This window comes from Silene latifolia, chromosome 8 (assembly GCF_048544455.1).
Source record: "Silene latifolia isolate original U9 population chromosome 8, ASM4854445v1, whole genome shotgun sequence".
Taxonomy (NCBI): domain Eukaryota; kingdom Viridiplantae; phylum Streptophyta; class Magnoliopsida; order Caryophyllales; family Caryophyllaceae; genus Silene; species Silene latifolia.
Window position 1 is genome coordinate 99,127,055 of NC_133533.1, and position 21,780 is coordinate 99,148,834.

Sequence of the window (21,780 nt, forward strand, 5' to 3'; positions counted from 1 at the left end):
CGTACCTAGCCTTCTCATTAAACTTACGGTAGTACTCAGCCACCATCATGTCAGATGCCATCTTAAACTCATCGAACTCCTCTCTCAACTTGCTCATCACATGTTCCGGTATGAACTCTCGCCTCATAGCTCTCCTAAACTCATCTGAAGGTATAGCAGGTAGCCCCTGCTTCATGTACATCGCTCTAACACTCACCTTGACCTTATCCCACCACTCTCCTGCCGCTTCCCTCAAGTAGAATGCAGCTTGTTCTACTTTCAACTCATACGGGCAGTGCACCAACTCCAGGATGTTCTCCATCTCCCTGTGCCAATTATCAAGAAGAATTGGCTCCCCGGTCCCCTTATACTTTTTTGGGTTGAACCTCGATATGTGGATGTTGATCTTTGAATGATCAACCTCCTTATCCTTTCCCACTCTCTTCAACGCTTCCGTAAGAGCATCTTGGTGCTCCAACATCTTTACTATATCGTCAATGTTCATGTTCTCAGCTCTAGCATATAAGGCGTTTTTCTTTGGCGGCATCTTGTAACTATATAAGAAAAGGTAGATATAAACATGCATACTATAACCCCAAAACACGTATATAACCTGCACAGACCCCACTCGATCGAGTACCAGAACCCACTCGATCGAGTGCCCAACCTACGCGATCGAGTGCCTCGACTCCAGAACCTAATCAGACCTCTGCTCAAAAACATACTCGACCGAGCTGACATGAAGCTCGATCGAGCGGACCCTACTCGATCGAGTGCCCCTATATACTCGATCGAGTACCGAAAAACACGATTCTGCCCAGAAAAACATCAAACTATCTACTCGACCGAGTCACACCCACTCGATCGAGTACCTCCCCTACTCGATCGAGTGCCCCCCACTCGATCGAGTCATGCAGACTCGTATACACTACCCGCATGTTCATCTTACTTCCCAACATAATATACAACTTTTATAATTTCAATAAAATTAACCATACTACGCATGTATATATACGCAACTCATTATGTAATCAATAAAACGATCTACTTCATATTATCAAAATGCCACATCATAAACATACAACATGCTTTTCATCCAATTCAACACACGAATCACTTATCGTTCAACTTCCATACCTCCAATCCTCCACATTCAACATCCAACAATTCACTACACATGCCACTATGTACACATACAAACCAATAGACAATACATACGACCCTGACACATACCCCATGTGACCGGTTTAAAATTGCAGGGCGAGTTCGCGACTTTAGGACGTCTCCCAAGCCTTTGCATTAGCTCCTACAACTTCTACCCCGGGTTCATTTTAATTGACTCCCTATGTTCATTAGATTCATTGGTTACAGGTTTCAGGATCGTCTCTCTGATACCACTTTGTGACACCCCCATACTCCGAGTGCCTTACCAGGACCACTCAGATATAAAAACGTCACCATCTCGGTTTCCCGAGGCAATGATAATCAAATGACAATAACGAAACATAATTTAAATAATAATAAAGTTTAAGTGAATACAATTCCAAAACCAACTGATAAAATACGGTACATGTTCTCAAATACCAAATGTATCAAACTACTAAAATACGACAGCGGAAGACTCTAATCAGCTCGTGGTGACTCATCCCAGCTAGCCCCAAATGCCTCTAATCAAACCTGCTCAACAACTGCTCACCATCCCCGAATGGATCACCACAGTTTTACAAAACAAAGACGGGGTCAGTACTAATTACACAACATAAATCACAATAAAACAAGTACCAAACAGCTCAATCGTCACATCCAATCCCAATTCCATAATCAATCTCCTCATAACTGACTACACACTAAAGTGTGTAGTCCTGCCAGAGTACCCATCGCAACAGGTACTCCACACCGCCAGTGGGGGACCGTAGCCGTTCCTACCTAATCCCCGCTCATCTCCATCGAGCGATAAACCCAAGTCCATTAATGTGCACATCCCTTCTGTGGCGGGTTCCACAGAAGGCGAATCATGGGTGTGAAGACACTCCCGCAAGTGACTCCACTCGGCCAGGGACGCACCCCGAAGAAAACAGACAGATAAATAGTAATCACAATACAAAACCATCAACCGTCTGAATCAATCAATAATACGAAATCACAACCGTCTGAATCAATCAACAATCACTAACTACAGCACAATCACCACACATATCATGTAACTAATACCGAGTATGGAATACCCTACCTGGAATGCAACACAACAGCAGACGATCTAGCAGCTGTCTCAAAATTGTTCTTCTACGAATCCTCTTCCTATTCACATAATCATACAATCACTACTAACACAACAAATCATAAAAACCCCCAATTCCCAAAACTAGGGTATAACCAAAGTCAACCAAATGCTATAAAAATTCTACGTGGATCTTACCCTTGACGCAAGGATTAATATGATGCATAGAACAATGAAATCCGACCTCTCTAGCTCCGGGATTTGCCAATAATGGGAATGTGGAGAACAACGTAGTTTGCAATCTCTTTTTGTGTGTATTAGATTTATAAAAGTGTTTAGGAAAGATAACGGAGTATTATATATACTAATTCGCATTATTATCAAAACCAGTCAAAATATTACCCGATAACCAACTTACTCGATCGAGTAAGTAACATACTCGATCGAGTGCCACTTACTCGATCGACTCCCAAGGCTACTCGATCGAGTACCCTACAAGCAGATCCCTGTTTCGTAAATCAAAACACAATTACTCGACAAAGTAAGCCCCACTTGATAGAGTACCCAAAGACTCATAAAACCGTAGTATTACACACACCGAGGTGTGTAGTCCTGCCAGACTACCCATCGCAACAGATTACCCACACCGCCAATGGGGGACCGCAGCCAATCCCCACCAAAATCCCGCTCATCAACGAGCGATAACCCTGTCCCTTAATGTGCACATCCCCTCCCGTGACGGGTTCCACGGAGGGCGAACTAGGGCGTGAAGCCACTCCCGCAAGTGACTCCACTACGGCCATCACAACGTCATCACACTCACCACACCACCACCACACCAACACTCCGATGATCAGCAAACAACAATCATACACAGTACAATCACAACATCTGAAATTAATTAAACACAACTGAGTAGGGAAACCCTACCTTTTCGCAATCCAAGCACACACAAGCAATCAATAGCAATTCCTCATGACACCGTCACCTACACACAATAATCACATAATTCCAATTACCACATGCCAAAACCCCTTTCCCCCAAATCACAATTTAGGACAAAAACCCTAAAGAAAACAATATAATAGAACTTACGAAATCAGAGGCTTACCGACATAATCGACGCAAGGAAAGGTGAACTAGACTCACGAATGATCCACACAATAGGGGGATATTTGGAGAGGATTAGAGCGTCGTTGAGTGTTTAGTTTTTGTAAAAATATAATTAGATAATTCTAACCATCTCCAAATCAAACCGTGGAAAAACACTCGTCAGACCGGATACTCGGTCGAGTATAGAGTATACTCGGCCGAGTACCCTCTACTCGGTCGAGTATTCCACATACTCGGCCGAGTGTTCCTGGGCAGTAGCCAAACATGATACACGACACACTTTACTCGACCGAGTAGGCCATACTCGGCCGAGTACCAGCCTATAAAATCCGTAGTATTACACCAAAAATTTGCAAATTGGTCTAAGGTTAACCTATGGTTTTGATTACAAAGACGGAACTCCAAGCAAACATTTCTCTGTGTGTTAGTGATAATGTGGAGACTACACAAAACCTCAAGGGTAAGACTTAGGTAGGTATCCTCATGAGCATAAAATAACTTCCCAAGACCCAAACCATTGAAGAACATCTCGGTTTGATACCTAATGCCAAGGACTTCTAAAACATCGGTATCAATAAATTGAGTGGGCTCGTAATGCTTACCTAGCAAATGCTCAAATTTTTGGCGGTGCTCATCGCTAGTGAATACTACCTCGGGGAAGTATTCAAGTTGTCTAACACCATGTATCTCCACATTTTTACGGCCCCTTGTCTCCATTGAGGTGGATGAGGTAGCACCCTTGCGCCTTTTAGGTGCGGCATCGGAGGTTTTCTTGCCCTTGCCTCTTAGGTTCATCATTTTGTTGATGGGAAAGTTAGGGTTTGGTTGTTTTTGGTGATGGGGATTGTGTTTGAGTGATGATGTGAGATTTTTAAGAGATAAGATAAGGAAAATGAGGGATGGTAGGGTGTTGATAACAAGGAAGTGGGTGGGAGACGAGCAAGTTTTGGGCTGGGCTCGGGTGGATAAGCGAGAACCCGGCTAAAAACTGTGCCAATCCGAGCATCCCATTGCTGATCCGGGCGTCTTGCAGCTGCAGTCCGAGCGTCTTGCTATGGAGACGCACGGATTCATAGTCAGTGAGCCGTGTGTTTTTGCAATCGGCTGAGGACGAGCAGATTGTTGAGGAGACGGGCGTCTCTGCTGAGACGAGCGGATTCTGAGGAATCCGAGAAGATTCTCAGTCAGTGCATAATGTTTCTCAAAACGCTGTCCAAGACGAGCGTCTTAGGGACAGGTCGAGCGGATTCTTTCTAGGACGGGCGTCTTCTTGACAATCCGGGCAGATTCATAGGCAGTGCGAATTTGTGCTCGTGGCAAGGCTCAAGACGAGCGTCTTGTTGAGGAGACGAGCGTCTTGTGGTGTCTTTCGTCAATCCCTCATTTCTTTCGTTTGAATCATTTCCCTTACACCCTTTTGTGATTCCTTCTTATCATTTTCAGAAAATATACTCAATGAATGGGTAAGAGTCCCTCTCTCACTACTCTCATGTAAGGAAAATGCAAGAAACATAAAGGTATATACAATGTTGTACAATGCGAAAATTATGGGAAGGCATATATTACAAATGGTGGTTTAAGATAGGACTCCACCAAACTCGTTTAAATTGTCGAAATTCTTTGTCCATAGAGCTCAAGGCTCTTAGAAGAAGATCAAAGGCTTGTGAGCAAGCTGCAAATAAGCATAAGTACGGTTTGCTCCACTTTAATATGAAGTTTGGCCAAGGTAGCTTGTTATTCATTCTCTATTTCACCTTGCCCTTGGCGCTTGAGCCTTTGCAATGCTTCCAATCAATAAGCCCATGATTCTTGTCAACACGAGGAATGAAGTATGGCTCGTTTTCGTCCGGAAACTTCCACTTACCACCTTCTCCTCCAATTTTGGTGATGATGATAGCACTTGGATTTGTCAATCCTTCAAGAGTAGAAGAAGAATTCTCATAATATTGATGACCGGATACTTTAGGAGTTGAAATTGTGGGTGCCAAATCTCCACAAGTAAGTTCATTTGCGCGTTTGTTCTTGAGCTTTTCCACCAAGTGCCTTTTATATGATGATTTGAGTTTTTGGAGAAGGTCCACCATATCATCTCCAAATATCATAGATTCCATGGTGGGTGTGAAATGGTCTTCATAGGCAATAAGAGAGAGACATTCATCTTCTTCATGATAGAATACCTCAAATTCCTCAAGGATGGGCTCCCTAAGTAAGGTGGTCTCACAAGTCCATTCTTCTTCCCTATTACAAAGGTGCTTGTAAGACACATATTCTTCGTAAGCTTCTTTGACGATCTCGTCATCATAGCTATCCTCATAAGAATCATAAATAGGGACTTCATTCTTCTTGAATAATCCTTCCTTTACCATCTCAATATTCACATCAAAGGACACACCCTCATACTCACAAAGGTTAAGAGTATTTGGCTTACTCAACCTAATATCTTCCTCATCAAATACCATGCTTTCATACTCACAAGAGCTCAAAGAGATTGGCTCTTCCCACTTTTCATCAAAGGTAACTCCTGTTAGAAATCATTAATCTCATTAATTTACATATTCATATATGTGACATTTTAATTTAGTCATAAAATTGAAACTAGATCTTATGCATGCAAACTAAAATAGACAAGAGAAGAAACCGTCTTTCTTACTTTGGGTGTTTCGGATTTTGGGCACAAATGAGTTCTCCTTCTCACTTGTTCTTGAGCTTTCCTTATATGGATGAACAAAGGTTCCAAAGAAGAATCCCTCCCAAAAGTTTATACCCAAGGTAACCTCTTAAAAGACTAATATTATTAGAACTGGAACAATATTAATCTTACTAAAATTAGCCCAAAATATTTGTTTGTTCTCTTGTTTATTCGGCCAAGAGAAAGGAAGGATTTTGGAAATTTTTATTTCTCTAATATTTCATAAGATGTAGAGAGAATTAGTGATAATTTCTTACACTAGAAATTATCATATGAAGTAGTGAATAATGGAGAAAAACTCTATGTTTTTCTCTTTAGAAAAACCGGTGGGGAGGAGGTGTGGTGAGCCAATGCATGGTGCACATTTTCTTCCCAAGAAAGTAGGCTTGCATGGCTACAATTAGGTAGCTAATTATTTTGTTCTCCACTTAAAATAATTAACACAATTTTAAACCCAATACTCCCTTCATTTTTTTCGGCACTTATAAAATGAGAGGTCCATTTTATATTTGTCATTTGTCAATTGTCACATATTACAAATCATGTGTAATTGTAATGTATTTTTATCATATTAAAAATCAACGCATTAATAAAATACGTCATGTACAAAATCGACTTAGTAATTCATAATTACTTGTACCAAAACGGTTTATCAATTATAAATCACAACGTCTTGTATTTATAATAAATTATTCATTCAGTTTCAATTGTTTCATGAACAATAATTTTATCTAAGTAATAAAACAATTTGATTACTTAGACCGTATCTTATTTAATCGAATTACAATAAGACATGTCAATTATACTCACAAAATCGTCCGTCAATTTTAAGCAATTTAATTAACCCGTATCGACATACGATTAATTAAATAATCAATTAAGAGTGTCACCCTTTAGGTATGACCAAAGGGGATCAACTGATCACCACCGTCGCACGACAGTAATGTCAAACTCTAGTCAGCCAATCATTACCGATATGTGTAGACCAGTTGACTGTAAAATATTACATCCCACATGTATTCTTAAAATGAGATTTAAACATATGATCAACAGTTGTGATCGCATTATTGTCGGAGGACACATATTCCAACAACTCCTTCAAACTCGCATTCATGGACAATGTTGAGGGATTGGTTGCTTGAGTTGCCTTTATTTGGGCAATTCAAATTTACAACTCCTCACCTTGAGTAACAATGCCTTGGAGGACATTGTCCCTATTTTGGCTCTCCTCTAGCATTTGTTTGAAGAAGTTTTGTTGGTCTCCCATCATTTGGAGAATCACATTTTGAATAGGTTCATCTTCTTGTTGTGGGTGGGTGTGAAAATGGTTGTATTGTGGCAATTGAAATTCATTGTGAAGTGGGTATTGGGTGGGTGGTTATTGTGGATATTGGATGTGAGGATTTTGGTGGGAAGAATTGGGGTAGTGGCTAGGACTTTAATTGTATGAAGTGTAAGGTAGGTTTGTATTGACTTGCTCCTCAAACTCCCCATACCCATTATAGTCATACTAAAAAAATCCACCACATACTCCATATATCAAGTCTTGAGCCATCATAGCTAAGTCAAGGAAAAAACTACAACCAAGAAAACTACACAAAAACGGTAAGAACGAACCTTAAGGAACAAGTCCCTCAAGGTTAAAGCACAATTAAAATAGACAAACAAGTAAGAACTTAATCACATCACACCGTCCCCGGCAACGGCGCCATTTTGATGTGGAGAGTGTCGTTGGGGCTCTCAATCAAACACATTTATATTTCTCAACAAACAACTAGTTAGTGGTTAAGTCGAGGTCGATCCACGGGACGGTGTGCTTTGGGTTCTAAGTCTATCTATCTTAATTCATGCTAGTGTCACAATTGATTTGGGTTTGTAGTTGTGTTCTAGGCTAATGCAAGCAATAAAGTAAAACAAGCAACAAAAGGAAGGATGTAAACAAATGACTAAAAATGCTAGGATATCATGAGTTCATAAGGGATTCATGGGAGTTGATCATACAAACATATTCTCAATTATATGCAGGCACTTATTGTTGTGATGGGATCGAGTTGGTGTATAAGCTTACAATACCTAAGAAGGTTTGGGTCTCAGAGCCGAATCGATTAGATTGTACAACACCTACAAGTCGACTTAATCCTTCCTATTGAACTATATGCATGGTCTAATGAGGCTCGAGTTGGTGTATAAGCTTACAAGCCTCATTGAAAAGATAGGTGATTGATAAAAAAATGCAAGGATTCATAGGCTCGCATTTCATCAAACATAACATGTGCATAAGTTAAAATCACAACAAGCAAGCAAATTAATTATGAAAACATATTAGATTAAGCATGAATCATTCCCCATGTTTGTTTCCCCTAACTCCCCATTAACCTTAGCTAAGGAAACTACTCACTCATTATCAAGTTTAGCATGCTAATAAGGTTGTCAATCATACTAACAAAGCAAAACATGATGAATAAATTAAAATGATTAACAATAATTAAACAAGGTTAAGAGATTATACCTATGTGAGATGATCCAAATAATAAAGCAAAGAATAATAGAAGAGAACTTGATTGATTGATGAAGAGTTGTCAATTCTCCAATAATAACCCAATAATCTTCAATTACCACAATAATAAACTTGAACAATAATTAAGGAAAGATTAATGTGTAATTTTTGTGGAATGATTGAGATTAATCTATTCTAATCTACTCCTAATCTAATCTAAGGAAGGTTTGCCTCCACTAAGAGGGCTCTCTCCTTTTGATTATTACAAATAGAGTATATATAGTGGTACATTATTAGGTTAAGCAAAGGTGGTTTAGTAAATAACAATGCTAAGTTCTAAATAGGGAATTGCAAATCCCGAGGGAGATGCGTAGATCATGTTGCTACTCCCTACACGATCCGCTCGTCTTGGCTAGAGGCACGGCCAGTCTGTCTGGGAATCCACTCGGATCACAAGGAAGATGCTCGGATCTTAGCTCCAAGATCCGCTCGTCTCGTGCTCGAGCCGCTCGGATCTGTGCAAGGCAATCTGCTCGTCTAGTGCTTAAGACGCACAGATCTTAGCACAATGTTCCACCTCTTGATTCAAAGCCTACGATCCTTGTATAATCTTTATTCTTTCTTCGTTGGTCGTCGTTCTTGTGTCCTCTTCGTACTAGTCCATCTAAGATCGTCAACAAGCTTCCGAGTATGCACAAGAGACGGGAATTCCGCCTCATTATCTCCTTTCCTATAAGACATGTAATATGCACTAGGAAAGCAAAATAGGAAGGAATTTACGGACGAAATGGTCATGGAATGCTATAATAGTATGCAAAATAGGTTCAGTTAGGGGACTAAATTTGCGCAATTAAGAGTCACATCACAAATAAGAACCAAATGTTTAACAATATTGAAACTTAATATGAAAACTATGAGAGAATTTGTGTGCTTAAGCTAAGGAAGAGTAAAATTGTGTAAGAAAAGGTATCCTTCAATGACGGATTAAGGCCCTTATTTATAGTGAAATAGGGGCATAACGTAAAAAAACAAGAGCATGGAAACCCCGATCGGGGCCGAGTGAATCCGGCTATTTCCCCTTAATTTCTTGATTAAATGTCGAGGGGATCCAATGTTTGCAATAAATGCCATCTTTAAGCCTCCGGTTAATGCTTCATAACACCGCTTAAGGGCATCCAAAGAGCATCCTAAACTTGATATTTTTCCATATGAATTTGGACTTTTCTTTGGGCTCTTTGTATGATTATTTGCATTATTAATCCATACTTCATACTTTCTTGCTTGGGCTTGAAAACACACTCTTCCATGGTCATGCTTGGTCTTCGTTAGCTTCGTGAACTCGTATGCTTGCCATTTGACGGAAAGGCTACTAAAAGCTTAATTTTCTACAAAACACAATGAAATAAGCAAATACAACTAGAACACGGGATTGGCTCACATAATCACTAATATTAGTGAAATAATCATATAAACTTGAGCTAAAATAGGAGGTAAAAGCATATATAAAATGGACACATCAAACTCCCCCAAGCTAAACTCTTGTTTGTCCCTAAGCAAGAAACCACATCCCATCAATTGCAATATCCTAAAACAAGCTAAGCATAATGATTCAAAACCCGAGACAACATGGGCATAAGGAATTATGCAAAAACATGGATGCGATTTACATGACGGTGTAGCATGGAAGACTTTGAACGATTAAGAGACTTTTCATCTTCTGTAACATCCTTACTAATTCCTTTAACTGATTATCCTCGAGGTTTTCAGCAATTAATTTCACAATATTTGTGAAAACTCTAGCATTTTCTTGAGTTAGGAGCCGATAATGTTCATGAAAATCATTTCTCATGGCTTCCCTAACCTCGATCAACACATTGTTCAAATATCCTACATATTTCTTATGTTGTTTACGTCGGTAACGCTTATTTGCATCATCTATGTCATCTGCCAGACTTCTAGCGTGATCGGATTCTTCATGTGCAATAAGAAATTCATAATTAGGAATAGACCTAGAACGAGGAATTTCCAAGTTCCTTTCATGGGTAGTCTCCAATGAATCATTGCTAGATACTTTGCGTAAAGATGTTCTTTCAGTATGGACATGTTGTCCTTTACTTAGATTGTCCGCTTCCCTCATTCTAGATTTATATCTAGTTGAGTATATTTCCCACTGTAGTATAAGATTTAATATATTAGAAGGATCATTATCTTAATTCTCCCACTGTGGTCGCCAAAAACTTGTTTGTGTGGAAAAAAGATTAGTACCTTAAGGTACCTTGGAGGTAACTACCCTCGTACACTTGTGATCCATCCTTTAATGTAAGCGTTTGAGCCACGGTTGTAGATGCGTAATCTAATAAACATCGCTAAATTACTTATAATAATTTAGCGCTCAACAATGAATGATATAATTCTCAAACTTAAACACAAGAATTCCTAACGATATATATATCAAGAAGAATCCAATAACACAACATCAACTAAAGTCTTCACAAGAGTACTTGTGGATGCTAAATTACAAACTAAGGGATAGATGATTGATTACCTCCATGATTGAATGGGCTCGTCGTACTACTTCTACTGCTAATAGGGGTGTTCATCTGTCCGGGATCGGACCGGATCAAACTTAGTAGACCGAAGACTAAATAAGGGTAAAATGGTGGACTGTGGACCAGACCATAGTTATATTGGGCCGCTCCGGTCCGGACCATAAACATATATGGACCAAACCATATGGACCAAATAATATATTTTTTGTTATCGTACTCCCTCCTATTCTAAATAACCTTTCTCCTTTCCTTTTTTATCTATTCATAATACCTTCCCCCTTTCCTTATTTAGTAAAGTTTTATACTTATTTTAATCACCTCAACTAACAAGAAATATTACTAACAATAAATATTATAATAATTCCCATAGTAAGAGTATTAATTAAGGCTTGTAAGGTAAACACGGTAGTAGACGAATCGTGAGATTATGAAGCGGGTCCTAGTAAGAGAAGTCGGGTAGGTCCCTATACTCCATGCAATGACGTTGGGGATGAGTGTGCACTGGAACAAATCGTTGCACAAGACAACCAAGACGGATATGCCATCGGGATGCCGGCCGGGGAGATGGCACCAATACAAGCTGCTGCAAGCGAGAACGAGTTAGTGGACTACAACAAGTAGCTTTGATCCACCGAATCAACAAGAGTTAAAATAGATTGGAGGCCTTGTGTATGACTTCATTTTTATGCTAATGTTATTAATTCAAGAATCATGTATTATATATGCTGCCTACGTACGAGGCTAGACTATACTTTGTACATAAAGTTTCATGCAATTCTTCCAAGTCTGTGTCTTTGTTATCATGAGCAACTTTTTTTAATTTGTACAACACTTTACACTTGCTTTATTTTGTGAGGAGGAATAAAGAAAGCGTAAACTATTAACTGATACGGAGTAGAATCTGAGTATATGATTGATTATATGTGTATGAATAATTACAGAGTATGTGCTTTCTAGTATTTATATACAGTTAGTTACAGCTAAGCTAAATAACAACCTAACAAACACACTTTGTACATGTCACTAATTCGTGTGATCTCCCCTTATTGGTCTAGCTTGTGAGTCTTGACTGCCTTTCTGCAAACTTAATGCAAAGCCTTTGTGACAAAAATCCATGTTGTTGTTGCAATAATCTTTCCAGCCAAACCACTTCACTTGCTGTATAAGAGATACATATGTATTCTGCCTCAGCTGTGCTTTTGCTCACAGTTTTCCGCTTCTTTGTTTTCCAGGAAACTAGTGAATTTCCTAAGAAAATGCAGTACCCACTCAAAGACTTGCATGTGAAAGCACATGTGCCCAGTCAGCATCACTATATGCCTTGAGTTCAAGACTAGCATATGCGAGATAAAAGAGTCCTGCATTAGCAGTGTGCTTCATATACATAACCACATGAAGTGCTGCTTGTAAGTGTGGTTGTCTGGGTTCAGTTGGAAATTGACTTAGATGTTGGACAGAGTAAGATATATCTGGCCTGGTGAGATTCAGATATAAGAGTCTTCCCACTAGTCTTCTGTATCTTTCTGAATCATGCAACAATTCATCCTTATCTGTGGACAATTTTAGTCCCCTTGGTAATGGAAACACAACTTTTGTGCACTCCTCTATTCCTAAGCCTTTTATAATGTTTGTGATATACTTCCTCTGATTAAGAAGTATACCTGTTTCATTTCTTGCCACTTCCAACTCTAGAAAGTATCTCATATGTACTAGGTCTTTGATGGTGAAGGCTGCATCAAAACTGGTTTTAATCCTATATATCTCTTCTTGATCATCACCAGTAATTAGCAAGTCATCTACATAAATCAAAATTGTAATGTATTTCCCTGTTCCCTTAATAGTCTTGAAAAATAGTGAATAATCTTGCTTTGACTGCTTGAACTCTTGTGTTTGTAGATGCTTGGTAAGCTTAATATTCCATTATCTTGATGCTTGTTTAAGCTCATACAAAGATTTCTTTAATTTGCACACCTCTCCTTGCTTCACTTTGTATCCTTCTGGTGGCCTCATTTACACTTCTTCTTCCAGCAGATATCCGTGTAGGAAAGCATTGTTGATATCCAGTTGATGGAGGAGCCATCCTTTGATGGATGCAATAGACATGAGAGTCCTTACTGTTGCAAATTTTTCAACAAGGGAGAAGGTATGTTTGTAGTCTTTGTTCTTTACTTGGTTATAACCCTTTGCAACAAGCCTAGCTTTGAACCTCTATATAGTTCCATCTGGCTTGTGCTTGATCTTGAACACCCATTATGACCCAATTGCTCTTTTGTTGGGTGGTAAACATGTGACTTCCCAAGTATTATTCTTCACTAAGGCTTGCAGATCTTGATTCATTGCAGTGACCCATCTTGGATCCTGTTGTGCCTGACTAAAATTGACTGGCTCATGTTCAGTCAGAACACTATTTAGTGAGGCTAAATAACCTCTGTCAAACTACTTCAACCCTTCAAGCAGCTCCTGATGAAATAGATTGGCAGCAATGAAGTTAGAAGCAGCATTATTATCATTTGTACCAACCTCGGTGGTAGAATCAGTTGTGGAGCCAGTTGTCTGACTAGGAAGTATAATTGGAATCATATCCCTTCAACCTGGTGGACAACTGTCTAATTCTCCTTGTTCTCCTGGTTGCCCCTTGATCTTGAACATTTTGATGCTTGTCTGTAGTCTGTCTTGTATTATGTGTATTTGATGTATTGTGCAACACTACTTCAAGCAAAGGTTCCCTGGGTGAAGAAAACCACCCATATATTCCCACATGTGAGTGTCCACATTGATAGATGAGAGGATGAGTTACCACTTTATATATAAAGCAAGGGGCTACTCCCTGTATTGCCAATTGGTTTTAAAGTTGAACCTCTTTGACCTTATGAAGCGGACTCTCTCTCTTCCATTGGGGTGCGGCCTAGGCCCATTATATGATTTAACATGGTATCATAGCCCACAGTTATTATCCTGGGATTGTCCCAACCATTGGAAAATAACCCCAAACCACCATTGCCCCCCCCCCAGACCGATTTAAATGGGTCTCACATGTGAGGGGGTGTGAAGAAAATCACTCATATATTTCCCACATGTGAGTGTTCTAATTGATAGAAGAGGAGAGAAGTTACCACTTTATAAGGCAAAGGGCTACTCCCTCTATTGCCAATTGATTTTAGAGTGGAACTTTCTTGAGCTTGTATTGTGGACTCTATCTTGGACTCTTGGTGTCACACTGTCACCAACAATTTTAATGTTGAGTATGAGAAACTAACATAGTTGTTTTTATTTGTGTGATTTCAACCTTAAGATGTCTTAATTCCAAGAATTGTTGAACGAGTAACGTTTTTTATAAAACGGTTTTACAATAAGTCCTTATTATAAAATCATATACAAAACCTTTTAGAGGAAAAGGAACATACATCGGATGTATTACCTCAAACTTTATTTGTTTTTGATCATATATGTATTTTTTCTGAGCTTATTACCTCAAACTTTATTTATTTTTGAGCATATGTGTATTTTTTCTGAGCTTATTAAAGTTTATAAGTTAGATTCTAATTTTTTTTCGTAAAACTCAAATTTAACTAAGCTTATATATAATGTTTTTGAGTTTTATTTTAATTTTTTGAGTTTAATGTGTAAATGAATGAACTCACAAACTTTATAGTAAAACTCATAATTTTGAAAACAAAACTCAAAAACTTTATTATAATGCTCAAAAACTATAAAATTGGTGGAGTACATCGGATATATAATCTACTTACTGAAACTTTTATGTTCTATGAAAAAGTGGTAGTTACTGAAAGTTTAAGTAAGGTTATTTAGATAAAATATCAGTTGATTTTACAATAATATTTGTGTAACACGATTTGTACAAGAATTATTATTATTCAACACAAAATAGATAAAACTTGTAATACAATAATCAGAGTGTCGTAGATGAATTTCAAGCATCATTTATACATTATAATGTGGAAGATTGTGTAATAATAATTTGATTTTAATCAGGCTACTAAGAGTCTGTTTAGCAAAACATTTTGGGTCTAGATTATTTGATCAATGTCTTCGTTTATTTGACCAAAATCTCAGGTATCTTAATTTTTACTAGTGCTTAACAACTATGGAATACGTTATTTAATCAATTAAGCTACCTAAAATGAAATGCTACCTTTTACCCATTCAATCTATAATATTATACACGGGCCTAAGCTAGTCTGCATACATTCGGAGTACTTGGAATAAGGAATTCTTTATAATTATTTAATCCGAGATAAATTATGACCTTTTTCTAAAAGCATTGTTACCAGAAGAATTAGCATTTACTCCCTCTATTCCGGTCATTTGTTGTCCTATTTCATTTTGGGATGTCTCAATCAATTGTTGTCTATTTTATTTTAGGAATGCATTTGATGAGCAATGTAATCTTTACACTCAATTTGGTCCACTTATCATTCATCTTTCCTTGATCTTTGTGCCAAACCAAAGGACAACAAATGATCGAGACAGAGGGCGTAGAAAATTAGCAAGACGATGAAGCCTTAAATAACATTTGGGTAAAATGAAGCTAGTAGTACTGAGATTATTGCACCTGATGTATATCAGGACTTCCACACTTGAGACTTTGGAAGCCATGGTCAAGTCGAAACCATGGTTCGGTTTGTTTGCACTACGTAAATAGTAGTATCCCTAACTCTTGATTTCTTGGTGGTGGTCTGCTTGTCCTATATTTTTTCCATAAGTAAGATCACTTAAGGAAGAAAATATAATTGTCGATTTTTCAAATCGTGGGAATTTGGTACTTTGGGAACATTTGGTGTAAACCGGGTGTCCACCGTTGACAAGAGCGAATAATCCCCTCGGTGGGGATACTTTCACGAAGAGGTAACAACTGACCCAGAAGTTTGTTTCATTCCCATAGGCAAGGATTGTTCATGGTAGCATCTCCCCGTTTGTATGAAACTATTTTCTGCCGGTCATTTTGCCACATCTAAGAGGACGTTGGCTTAGTCTAATGCGTTCAACCAACTGTTAATGAAAAAAAAACCTGTCAACTACTCTCATGAAACAATAATTGATGTGGTTTCTTAATCAAGATAATGAAGACAACACCAGCATAGTTAGTCAGCATTTGAGAATTGCGATACAATCAATGGAAACAAATAGAGAGATGCATTATACAAATAAGTATTATCGGAGTATAATCTGTATTACATTTGCGCGCTGGCGCTGACAATGGAAAGATAATGAAGACAACACCAGAATAGTTAGTCAGCATTGACAAGAGCATTGTTAAATAAATTGCACTCGAAATGTCAATCAATGCGCTATCACACCTATTACAAATTGGTTTTTGATTACAAATTTATTCGACTTGTATTTCATTAGACTCCACTTGATCCCTAAACCTGTCAAACTGGTCTCAAAGGGTCGGGTTAATACTGGTCGAGTCAAAACATGGGCCCCACGCTGGCCAGCCTAATAATATAAGATGTCAATCTTAGAGCTTGAAGAACTACTGGGTTGCTAAGGGAGGCTTCATTTCCAAAAAAATCCAGGACCTCTTCCTTAGCTTTAATCATGTAATAATTGGCTGCCAATTGAAATTTAACAGATTTATAAAAATTATCGGATGATCGCAAGTTTAACCATATCATCATTAGTATAACATTATAACATACCTCGTATACAGAAAAAATAGTGCGAACTTGTTCAAAGATATCGTCTTCTGTTCCAACTGCATTAATCTGCACCCAAAAAAAATTAAGCATCAGAGTCCATCGGTTTTTTGGCTTAGAAAACTTGAGAAATAATAGATCTGTGATATGAACATTACAAACCCAATATAAAACAATTTATGAAAAGGTTCTAAGATTGCAGTTTATAAGACCACATTTATGGAACAATGACCGGTTCCAAGATCGAATCTCAAAACTGAGATTTAATACCAGGATTGCAAGTGCTAACCTTGTGAAGTATTCCTTTCTTCATGTAGTAGTCGACGACAGGAAGACTCAATTCTCTGAAAACTTGAAGGCGTTTCTTAACTATTTCTTTGTTATCATCTACCCTTCCCTGTAATACAACACAACAACAACAACAACAACAACAACATTACCCCAGTGCCTCAATGGCTCCCGCAAATTGCGGGGTAAAGGGGGGTCGGATGTACGCAGCCTTACCCTTGTGTTAGCAACACAAAGAGGCTGTTTCCGAATGACCCAAGATGAAAATTGCGTCGAGAACTCCCCTGTAATACACAAGATATAAAATCATCTTATGTGTGATACTCCGAAGTCCGAACAAAATGACATAAGATTAACTTGGACGTAATAGGCATGGCAAATTAGAGGAATAAATTGCTCCAGAATATTCAATCACATAGAAGTACCTCGTTGCGATTCAGGACTCGCTTCACCATTTCTTCCTCGGGACAGTCAAAGAAAAGCACAAGATTTGGCGGTGCTCCAATCTGAATTTCATTAGATGACACTTCAATAGATCAGTGGCTTTTTTAGTCAACTGGTGATATTACAATAGCTGCTACGAAAGTGACTTCTAAAGTTCTAATCTTTACAACAACAATAAGAAAAAAGCTGTAAGGCTATAATGCTTCGAGGTCGGTTAAAAGTTTGATCTTCGGATGGAATTGTTTCTGTGAGGTGGGAAAACAATGAAACAAGCAAGAATGGAGAGCACGACAGTAAAACAAAGCTAATTAGGTAGAAAAAAGAGTGGAAATAAGAAAAGGAAGAGACATAAATTGGAGAAACCATAAGGAAACTTTATTAAGTATGAGCATATCAGTATTTGGCTATTCCATGGCATCCAACCATAACACCATAGCCTTCTAAACAGGCTTATGTTATTTTCTGTAGTCATTGCAGACTATTAGTCTCTTACTCATCCGTTAGTCTCTCTACTTTATGTTGCTACTTATTATCAATGAAATAAAAAGTATGGGTAACTCACAATTCGCTCATACGCCAGCCGATTTTCCTCAGTTCGTGGGAATCCGTCAATAAGGTATTTATGTTTTTCTCCAGATCGGATGGCTTTCTGGATTAACTTGACCGTAACCTCTGAAGGGACAATTTTTCCCTCTTTGATAAGTTCAAGAATCATGGAACTGAAAATGAAAGTATCCATGCTATATAAATGTCCCAAAATACTTTATGTAATCAGCAAATGAAGACATGGCATCAGTACCCATTTTTACTTGAACACGATATCTCATTTCTTAGCAGATCCCCAGCACTCAAATGTGTGAATCCATATGTCTCCACAATCTTGGAACATTGTGTGCCTTTCCCACTTCCTGGGCCACCTACGCGCATAAGTTTAGTCAGTCAATCATATGTTTTTAAAATAACATTTCTTGTTTGCAGAAATATGATGATCAGCTCTCTCCAGCATCGACAATAGATAACCGCAAATGACAAGAGACGAGAATTACCTAATACAAAACCTATAAACTGTGGCACCTCTTTGGAAAATGCTTTATCTTGCATCTACAAAATAAAACACAAACACTTCCTATCATCTCTGGAGTTTCTGAAATGATGACTTGGAAAGCATCAACAAAATCTAAGCTTAGTGATCTATTCTAAGGCATAGGAAAGTTTACTTATGTTTCAGAGTGTATATTAGGAGTCTATACAAAATTCGAGGAAAAAAACCAAGATGAGAGTATTCCCATCTAGACTACATTGATCCCTTGTAAAACATAATCAAATCGAATTTCAGCAATTACACATATAACAGATTAATAAACCATCTCGCTCAATTTGAGTCTCAGCCAATCAGATACAATGAAATAGTAAATGGTAATGTTAGATGCCAAGCAAATCTAGAGTCAATGAGGTACCAAAGTTGCAGCATCTGTACTGAATCCTTCTAGAGCCCTCAAAAAATAAGAAGCCGGCAAGTGAAGAAACAAGAACGTTAAGTCCGAAATCATGAAAATTCTAAACCAAATACATTTGTCAAAGACATTCATGAAAAAACAGAAAACTATACAGTTAACATAAATGTCCAACATATGACTTTTGATTCTGATTCACCTCACTAAAATGGACGTGCTTCTTTTTATTGTGAAAGGCATTCGGTACAATTCTCTAACGCAATTTCCATTTTAAGTCATCTACTTAGTACCGGTGCTACGGAAAGATATGTTTTTAGATCTCGCATTGAAAACCCTCCTTAAATTTAATTTTTTTACAGATAATGCAGATCTAATCTATGAGCAGATGTATATATAAATAGTCAAGGATCACTTGGGTTTTTAAACGAAATGCACTAAGTTAAATAAATAAAAAATGGCAAAAAACAAGACATGGATTGACAAGCGTAATGACTGTGTATCTCTTATTTCCTAGTTTCTCTACCCATACTACTCGTATCCAAAGTGTACAAATAACACTTTAACACATTATCTTCATAGTGAATCCTAGTTAAAATAGGCCAAAAATTTGAAACTGAAGGAGTATGTGGCAGCTGAGCAGGATTAGAAACTGAATCATTCGAATTTTCATAAAAGAGTGAAGTCAAGAAAGAGTAACATACAAGCATAGTAATGAAGATAAAATTCTACTCCGTATATAACTACAAAAAAAAAGACGAGCTTTATAAGATTTATTCAAGAAATTGTCAGACCCCCATGTTCAAAAAAAGGGCCAAAGCTAACCTATTATGCATATCAGCCGATCACTAAGCAATAATGAATATTATTATAATTTGAAATATTATTCAAGAATTCAGTCACAAATTATATTTAGAAACAAGTCAGTACTCTGGCCCTCTGGGACCGGTGAGGCCATTTTAGCATTGTTCACACCTGCAGTCCTTCCCCTAAATCAGAAACAATATCATCGCCTTGGTCAGTCACCCTTTGGTGAAGGCTTCTAGGCCAATGCGTAACTCACCTCAACAAGACCATGGCTTTGTTATTTTATACTCCCTCAGTCACAACGTTTGATTAAAGTTACCATCACAAAGAATAAAAGGTAAGCAAATGAATGAGACGGACGGAGTAATGACAAGCAATATAGAGGATTACAATATTTTCAACTGACCTCTTTTATGTCTCGCTCTTTCTCCTATTCTCTATTTAACTCCTTCTATTTCAGGTTTCTCATAAAAGAATGGGCTTTGTTGTCGTTCTCGCTATTTGCATTTTCACTAGAAGTCACTAAACTCAAATGAAACTAGAACATGGAATAATTTTCCAATCACAAAAAAAAAAAAAAAAAAAAAAAAAAAAAAAAACACAGTTCTACAATCAGAAGCTCTCCATGCATATCCAAATGCAGCCATGGAAAACAAAAGAACAGTGCAAAAGTATGAAAAGCAGGTAAGAAGCCACCTCACATGTAGATATTCATCCATTCTCATAGATGCCATGTTAGCTTGCTTCACAAACTCCCTAACAACATTCAAATACAACCGAGATCCTCATTCATTTGCAACCAAACTAAAATCGAAATCAAATAACCGAAAAACAATCACAACTTACCTGTCAGGATGGGTGTTTCTGCATAACTCAGCCGAATCTACCACTGAACACACCTAGCCAATCAAAAATACTAATTAATCAAAAACTAACCGAAACAACACATATGAAACCTAATTTACATCGAAAATACTCACGGTGTCGGAAATTTCGTCCATAGCACGAATAACTTCAACGGAAGAAGGCATACTCGAAATGTAATTAATTAGCTCACCAGACCTACAAAAAAACATCAACCAATAACAAATTCATCACGATATTAGATCAAACCAGGTATAATAACTAAATCTTCAGGAAAAATGTACGACCTTATAACATCAATATCAGCAACAAATTGATCACAGCATTAAATTTAAGAACGTAATTAACGGAACAATTAGAGAAATAGGATGAACATATAACATCAATCACTAAAAATTGATCGCAGCGTTAGATTAAACAACGTAATTAACGAAACAATTCGAGAAATAGAATGAACTTAACATCAATCAGCGACAAATTAATCACAGTATTACATTAAACAACGTAATTAACGAAATAATTAGAGACATAGATTGAAAATGTAGCAAAAATCAAGGACAAATTGATGACAGTATTATTAAATCAAACAAAGTTATATAACGAAAATAATCAAATAATTAGGGAAGTATATATGAACCTGACGATTGCATCGTCGACAAAGCGTTGAAAACCTTGAGGAGTTTTCAAGTGAGAAAAACCGTAGAGTCTGGTTTGTTTAGCATCAATTGCAGCAGCAGATGTACGGAAGAATTGAACGTGATAATGAATATGTTTATGGTGGAAGATTTTTCTGGAAAATGTGAGGAGTGCCGCCATTTTTAAGGGTTTTGAAGAAGGTTAATTGGAGATTAGTGAAGATGAAGGTGTGATCGGAGACTTTGGTCAGAGGGAGCCGTATTTGGTTCTGTTTATGGGTCGTCCCGTTCATTAAATTCGGTTCATCCCGCCCGTTAAATAAGCAGGTACGGACAAGGCTTTTTAAAATATTTGGTATCAAGTTTGGAAGAAAATGTTATTTTAAGTATAAGATTTTACAGAAAATTATCTTAGGTATAAGATTTAAAAAAGTGATTTATTCAAAGTATAAGTTATCAAATTACCTAAGTGAAAATTATAACTTATCACAATATATTTATCGTATTTTACAATTTACCACAATGTATTTCATTTATTACAATTTACCACCTCATTTTAACGTATACTCTCGAACTCCCACTGTAT

The 21,780-nt window shown here is 37.6% G+C and overlaps 1 protein-coding gene across 6 annotated transcripts; it reads right to left on the bottom strand.

The window, feature by feature from the left end:
- Window positions 1-15,291: 15,291 nt before the first annotated feature.
- On the bottom strand, window positions 15,292-21,480 carry LOC141597108 (UMP-CMP kinase 3-like). 6 transcript variants are annotated; one of them, XM_074417454.1, is made up of 12 exons: window positions 21,197-21,480; window positions 20,676-20,757; window positions 20,542-20,594; window positions 20,392-20,451; window positions 18,895-18,931; window positions 18,484-18,538; window positions 18,237-18,354; window positions 18,000-18,156; window positions 17,419-17,499; window positions 16,995-17,102; window positions 16,709-16,774; window positions 15,292-16,055 (listed from the first exon to the last, which is right to left on the bottom strand). In XM_074417454.1, the coding sequence occupies exons 1-12, from the start codon at window positions 21,373-21,375 to the stop codon at window positions 15,990-15,992; spliced, it is 1,062 nt and encodes a 353-aa protein (XP_074273555.1). In that variant the 5' UTR covers window positions 21,376-21,480; the 3' UTR covers window positions 15,292-15,989. The 6 variants fall into 6 exon arrangements, 5 of the variants coding, with proteins under 5 accessions (XP_074273555.1, XP_074273556.1, XP_074273557.1 ...); XM_074417456.1 differs by lacking the exon at window positions 15,292-16,055 and adding an exon at window positions 16,181-16,620 and having other exon boundaries at window positions 21,197-21,478; XM_074417455.1 differs by lacking the exon at window positions 18,895-18,931 and having other exon boundaries at window positions 15,294-16,055; window positions 20,397-20,451; window positions 21,197-21,479.
- Between the last annotated feature and the right edge of the window lie 300 nt (window positions 21,481-21,780).